Genomic DNA, 6965 nt, shown 5'->3' with positions numbered 1-6965 from the left:
GGGGTGGGGGAGGGGAAATTTGGGGGTGGGGAAATGGGGGTGGGGGGAGGGGTGGTGGGGGAGGGGAGATGCGGGTGGGGGAGGGGAAATTTGGGGAATTTGGGGTGGAGGAGGGGAAATTTCGGGAATTTGGGGTGGGTGAGGGGGAATTTGGGGGATTTTGGGGTGGAGGAGGAGAAATTTGGGGAATTTGGGGTGGGGGGAGGGGAAATTTGGGAGTGGGGGAGGGGAAATTTGGGAATTTGGGGGGAAATTTTGGGGGTTTAGTGAGTGGGGGAGTGGGGGAGGAGAAATTTGGAGGATTTTGGGGGGATTTTGGAAATTTTGGATGGATTGGGGGGTGGGGGAGGGGAAATTTGGGGAGGATTTTTTGGGGGGAAAATTGAGGGAAATTTTTTGAAATTTTGGGGTAAATTTGGGGGTTTTTGGAGGCATTTTTGGGATTTTTGGGGCCGTTTTTAACGCGATTTTCCTCCCGATTTCGCCCATTTTAAATCCGATTTTTCCCGGATTTTTTTCCTTTCGTTTCCAATTTTTCCCCCATTTTTTTCTCAGAATTCCCTAAAATTTCAGTGACTTTGGGACCATTTTAGGGCGTTTTAATGCCAAATTTTGGTGGTTTTTAGTGCCAATTTTTAGGATTTTGGGTTTTTTTAATACAATTTTCGTGCCAATTTCGGGTATTTAAAATCCAATTTTCCCAGATTTTTTTCCTTTCATTTCCCAATTTTTCCCTAAAAATCTCAGGAATTTCTCCAAATTTGGGACCGTTTTGGGGCCGATTTTTGGTGTTATTTTGGGAATTTTGGGACCATTTTTAACGCGATTTTCCTCCCGATTTCGCCCATTTAAAATCCGATTTTCCCCGGATTTTTTTCCTTTCATCCCCCAATTTCTCCCCCTCTTTCCCCCTCAGGAATCCCTGGAATCCCGCCGCGCCCGGGGCCGCGCCGAGCGCCTGGAGCGGCTCCTGCGGCTGAACGAGCGGCGCTGCGGCCTCAGCCCCGTCTACGGCCGCGAGGTTCTGCAGTTCCTGACGCTGCCCCCCAGGGCCCTGGGAGCGCCCGGGGGCGCCCTGGAACGCGCCGTGCTCGGGCCCCCCCAGCGCCTGCAGCAGATGAAACCCATCCTTGACAGGTGAGAGAATGTTCTGGAAACATTTGGGAATTTTGGGGGATTTTTTTGGATTTTTTGGGGATTTTTTTCTGATTTTTTGGGGAATTTTTGAGGATTTTTTGGTGATTTTTAGGGATTTTTTCAGCAGGTTTTGGGTCAGGATGAAATTCCCAGATAGGTAAAAGTTTGGGAGATTTTTGGGAATTTTATTGGAATTTTTTGGAATTTTTTCCGATTTTTTTTTTATTTTTTTTCTGATTTTTTTGGCATTTTTTCTGATTTTTTTCCGATTTTTTTGTGATTTTTGGAAATAGTTTGAGCAGGTTTTGGGTCAGGATGAAACTCCCAGATGGGTAAAAATTTGGGGAATTTTTTGGGATTTTTAGTGAAATTTTTTGGAATTTTGGGGGAATTTTTTGGGAATTTTTCGCTTTTTTTTCTGATTTTTTTTCCTATATTTTTCAGATTTTTTGGGATTTTTTTAGGATTTTTAGTGATTTTTTTCGGTAGGTTTTGGGTCAGGGTTGAACTCCCAGATGGGTAAAAATTTGAGGAATTTATGGGAAATTTTTTGGGAATTTTTTGGGAATTTTTTGGGCATTTTTTGGGAATTTTTTGGGGATTTTCCCAATTTTTTCAGTGATTTTTTTGGGGGGATTTTTGGGGCACTTTGGGGATTCTAAGGCGACCCCGGGCGGGGCCCTGGAACGCGCCGTGCTCGGGCCCCCCCAGCGACTGCAGCAGATGAAACCCATCCTTGACAGGTGAGAGAATGTTCTGGAACAATTTGGGATTTTTTGGGAATTTTTTTGGGAATTTTTCCCGATTTTTTTCTGATTTTTTTTTTATTTTTCAGGGATTTTTTGGTGATTTTTAGTGGTTTTTTAGGTAGGTTTTAGGTCAGGATGACATTCCCGGATTGATAAAAATTTGGGGAATTTTTGGGAATTTTTTTGGAATTTTTCAGAATTTTTTTCAATTTTTTTCTGATTTTTTTCTGATTTTTTTTCTATTTTTTTGGGATTTTTAGTGATTTTTTAGATGGGTTTCGGGTCAGGATGAAATTCCCAGATAGGTAAAAATTTGGGGAATTTTTGGGAATTTTTTGAGATTTTTTGGGGATTTTTTTTTTTTCCCCGATTTTTTTCTGGTTTTCTTGGCGTTTTTTCTGATTTTTTCCCAATTTTTTGGCAATTTTGGGGGATTTTTAGTGATTTTTTAGATAGGTTTTGGGTCAGGATGAAGTTCCCAGACAGGAAAAGAATTGCAGAAATTTTTGGGAATTTTTTGGTAATTTTTGGGAATTTTTTCCGATTACTTTTCCAATTTTGGGGGATTTTTTTCCCGATTTTTTTTTGGGATTTTTTGAGGATTTTTTAGTGATTTTTAGTGATTTTTTGGGTAGGTTTTGGTCAGGATGAAACTCTTGGGACGGCAAAGAATTGAAGAAATTTTGGGGAATTTTTGGGAATTTTTTGGGAATTTTTTCCAATTTTGGGGGATTTTTTTCCCGATTTTTTGGGGGTTTTTTGAGATTTTTTTGGGGGATTTTTTTGGGGATTTTTAGAGACTTTTTGGGTAGGTTTTGGGTCAGGGTGAAACTCCCAGATTGGTAAAAACTTGGGGAATTTTTGAGGATTTTTTGGGAATTTTTGGGATTTTTTTCTGATTTTTTAGCATTTTTATCTGATTTTTTGGGGATATTGTAGGGATTTTTTGGGGGATTTTTTTGAGATTTTTTGGGATTTTTGGGGGGATTTTTAGTGATGTTTTGGGTAGGTTTTGGGTCAGGATGAAACTCTCAGATAGGTAAAAATTTGGGGAATTTTTGGGAATTTTTTTGGAATTTTTGGGATTTTTTTTCTGATTTTTTTCTGATTTTTTTTTTAAGCATTTTTTCTGGGTTTTTTTTATTTTTATTTTTTGGGGAGTGTTTTTTTATTTTTGGGGATTTTTAGTGATTTTTTGGGTAGGTTTTAGGTCAGGATGAAACTCCCGGATTGGTGAAAATGTGGAGAATTTTGGGGAATTTTTTAGGGATTTTTGGGGGAATTTTTGGGGGATTTTTTTCATTTTTTTTCTGATTTTTTTTCTGATTTTTTTGAGATTTTTTGGGATTTTTTAAGGATTTTTAGTGATTTTTTGGGCAGGTTTTAGGTCAGGTTGAAACTCCCAAATGGGTAAAAAATTTGGGGAACTTTTAGGGATTTTTGGGGAATTTTTTGGGAATTTTTTGGATTTTTTCTGATTTTTTGGTGATTTTTTTGCAGATTTTTACAAGATTTTTTTTGTGTTTTTTGAGCAGATTTTGGGTCAGGGTGGAACTCCCAGATTGATCCAAATTTGGGAAATTTTTTAGAATTTTTTTTTTAAATTTTTTTAGGAATTTTTTAAAAATTTTTAAAAAATTTTTTAAAAATCTAAAAAAAATTTTTAATGTTTCTCATGGACCAAACCAAGTGTTCTCATGGCGGGGGGATCCAGGATTCTTGGGCTGTTCCATATCCCTGTGGGGGTGTCCCAGTGTCCCCAGGGGTGTCCCCAATGTCCCCATGGGCCAGTCCAATTCTCCTCAGGGGGGGATCCAGGATCTTTGGACTGTTCCATATCCCCATGTGGGGGGGTCCCAGGGTCCCCAAGGTGTCCCCAAGGTGTCCCCAAGGTGTCCCCAAGGTCCCACCCCCCCCCATATCAGTGTCCCAGTGTCCTTAGGGGTGTCCCCAATGTCCCCATGGGCCAGTCCAATTCTCCTCAGGGGGGGATCCAGGATCTTTGGACTGTTCCATATCCCCATGTGGGGGGGTCCCAGGGTCCCCAAGGTGTCCCCAAGGTGTCCCCAAGGTGTCCCCAAGGTGCCACACCCCCCATTTCAGTGTCCCAGTGTCCCCAGGGGTGTCCCCAATGTCCCCATGGACCAGTCCAAGTCTCCTCATGGGGGGGGGAATCTAGGATTGTCGGGCTGTTCCATGTCCCCACAGGGGGGGGGTCCCAGTGTCCCCAAGGTGTCCCCAAGGTGCCACCCCCCATTTTGGGGTGTCCCAGTGTCCCCAGGGGTGTCCCCAGCGTCCCCATGGACCAAACCAACTCCCCTCAGGGGGGGATTCAGGATCCTTGGGCTCTTCCATATCACCATGTGGGGGGTCCCAGTGTCCCCAGTGATGTCCCCGAGGTGCCACCTGCCCCATGCTGTGTCCCCAGATCCTCATGAGGGGGTCCCAGTGTCCCCAAGGTGTCCCCAAGGTGTCCCCAATGTCCGTGTGGACCAAACCAAGTCTCCTCAGGGGGGGACCCAGGATCCTTGGGCTGTTCCATATCCCCATGTGGGGGGGTCCCAGTGTCCCCAAGGTGTCCCCAATGTATCCCCAACGTGTCCCCAAGGTGCCACCCCTCATTTTGGCCGGTCCCAGTGTCCCCAAGGTGTCCCAAATGTCCTCATGGACCAAACCAACTCCCCTCACGGGGGGAACCACTATCCTCGGCCCATTCCACATCCCCACGGGGGGTGCCCACCCCCCTCCACCGATGTCCCCAAGGTGCCACCTGCCCCGTGCCCTGTCCCCAAATCCTCATGAGGGGGTCCCAGGGTCTCCAAGGTGTCCCCAATGTCCCCATGGACCAAACCAAGTCCCCTCAGGGGGGGATCCAGTATCCTCGGCCCATTCCACATCCCCACAGGGGGTGCCCACCCCCCTCCACCGATGTCCCCAAGGTGCCACCCCCACATTCCAGTGTCCCCAAATCCCATGGGCGGGGTCCGCAATGTCCCCATGGGCCAGTCCAAGTGGCTTTAGAGGGGGATCCAGAATTTTTAGGCTGTCCCACATCCCCACAGGGGGGATCCCAGTGTCCCCAGGGGTGTCCCCAGCGTCCCCATGGACCAAACCAACTTCCCTCAGGGGGGGATTCAGGATCCTTGGGCTCTTCCATATCACCATGTGGGGGGTCCCAGTGTCCCCAGTGATGTCCCCAAGGTGCCACCACCCCCGTGCTGTGTCCCCAAATCCTCATGAGGGGGTCCCAGTGTCCCCAAGGTGTCCCCAAGGTGCCACCCCCCCCCCATTTTGGGGTGTCCCAGTGTCCCCAGGGGTGTCCCCAATGTCCTCATGGGCCAGTCCAATTCCCCTCAGGGGGGGATCCAGGATTCTTGGGCTGTCCCATGTCCCCATGCAGGGGGGGTCCCAGTGTCCCCAAGGTGCCACCCCCCCATATCAGTGTCCTAGTGTCCTTAGGGGTGTCCCCAATGTCCTCATGGACCAGTCCAAGTCCCCTCAGGGGGGGATCCAGGATCTTTGGACTGTTCCATATCCCCATGTGGGGGGGTCCCAGTGTCCCCAGGGGTGTCCCCAGTGTCCCCATGGACCAGTCCAACTCCCCTCAGGGGGGGATCCAGGATCCTTGGGCTGTTCCACATCCCCACAGGGGTGGTCCCAGTGTCCCCAAGGTGCCACCCCCCCATTTCAGTGTCCCAGTGTCCCCAGGGTGTCCCCAATGTCCCCATGGACCAAACCAAGTGCCCTCAGGGGGGGATCCAGGATCCTTGGGCTCTTCCATATCTCCATGTGGGGGATTCCAGTGTCCCCAAGGTGTCCCCAAGGTGCCACCCCCCCCCCCATTTTGGGGTGTCCCAGTGTCCCCAGGGGTGTCCCCAATGTCCCCATGGGCCAGTCCAATTCTCCTCAGGGGGGGATCCAGGATCCTTGGGCTGTTCCACATCCCCACAGGGGGGGTCCTAGTGTCCCCAGGGGTGTCCCCAATGTCCTCATGGACCAAACCAACTCCCTTCAGGGGGGGATCCACTATCCTCAGACCCTTCCACATCCCCACAGAGGGGTGCCCACCCCCTTGTAGCGATGCCCCCAAGGTGCCACCCCCCCATTCCAGTGTCCCCAAATCCCCATTTTGGGGTGTCCCAGCGTCCCCAAGGTGTCCCCAATGTCCCCATGGACCAAACCAACTCCCCTCAGGGGGGGATTCAGGATCCTTGGGCTCTTCAATATCTCCATGTGGGGGGTCCCATGTCCCCAAGGTGACACCGCCCCTGTGCCGTGTCCCCAAATCCTCATGAGTGGGTCTCAGTGTCACCAAAGTGTCCCGAAAGTGTCCCCAAGGTGTCCCCAATGTCCCCATGGGCCAGTCCAAGTAGCTTTAGGGGGGGGATCCAGAATTTTTAGGCTGTTCCACGTCCCTACAGGGGGTGTCCCCAAGGTGCCACCCCCCATTTTGGGGTGTCCCAGTGTCCACAGCGATGTCCCAGGCTGTTCCCATGGACCAGTCCAAGTCTCCTCAGGGGGGGATCCAGGATCCTTGGGCTGTTCCACATCCCCACAGCGGGGGTCCCCAAGGTGTCCCCAAGGTGCCACCCCCCATTTTGGGGTGTCCCAGTGTCCCCAGGGGTGTCCCCAATGTCCCCATGGACCAAACCAAGTCCCCTCAGGGGGGGATCCAGGATCCTTGGGCTCTTCCATATCTCCATGTGGGGGATCCCAGTGTCCCCAGGGGTGTCCCCAATGTCCCCATGGGCCAGTTCAAGTGGCTTTAGGGGGGGATCCAGAATTTTTAGGCTGTTCCACGTCTCCACAGGGGGGGTCCCAGTGTTCCCAAGGTGTCCCCAAGGTGCCACCCCCCATTCCAGTGTCCCCAAATCCCCATAGGGGTGTCCCAGTGTCCCCAAGGTGTCCCCAAGGTGTCCCCAGTGTCCCCGTGGGCCAAACCAAGTCCCCTCAGGGGGGGATCCAGGATCCTTGGGCTGTTCCATGTGCCTGTGGGGGTGTCCCAGTGTCCCCAGGGGTGTCCCCAATGTCCTCATGGGCCAGTCCAATTCCCCTCAGGGGGGGATCCAGGATCCTTGG

The 6965-nt window shown here is 49.9% G+C and overlaps 1 protein-coding gene across 1 annotated transcript in view; it reads left to right on the top strand.

Annotated features, from left to right (window-relative positions):
- Positions 1 to 6965, top strand: part of SRCAP (Snf2 related CREBBP activator protein) — a 121696-nt gene that overhangs the window by 81146 nt on the left and 33585 nt on the right. The window contains 1 exon segment of the mRNA XM_084224271.1: positions 917 to 1137. Coding sequence (XP_084080397.1) covers positions 917 to 1137 — 221 coding nt within the window.

Source organism: Fringilla coelebs (assembly GCF_963513975.1).
Source record: "Fringilla coelebs genome assembly, chromosome: 35".
Taxonomy (NCBI): Eukaryota; Metazoa; Chordata; class Aves; order Passeriformes; family Fringillidae; genus Fringilla; species Fringilla coelebs.
The sequence above is the reverse complement of the archived record's forward strand: the minus strand, read 5'-3'. Positions and strand labels throughout refer to the sequence as shown.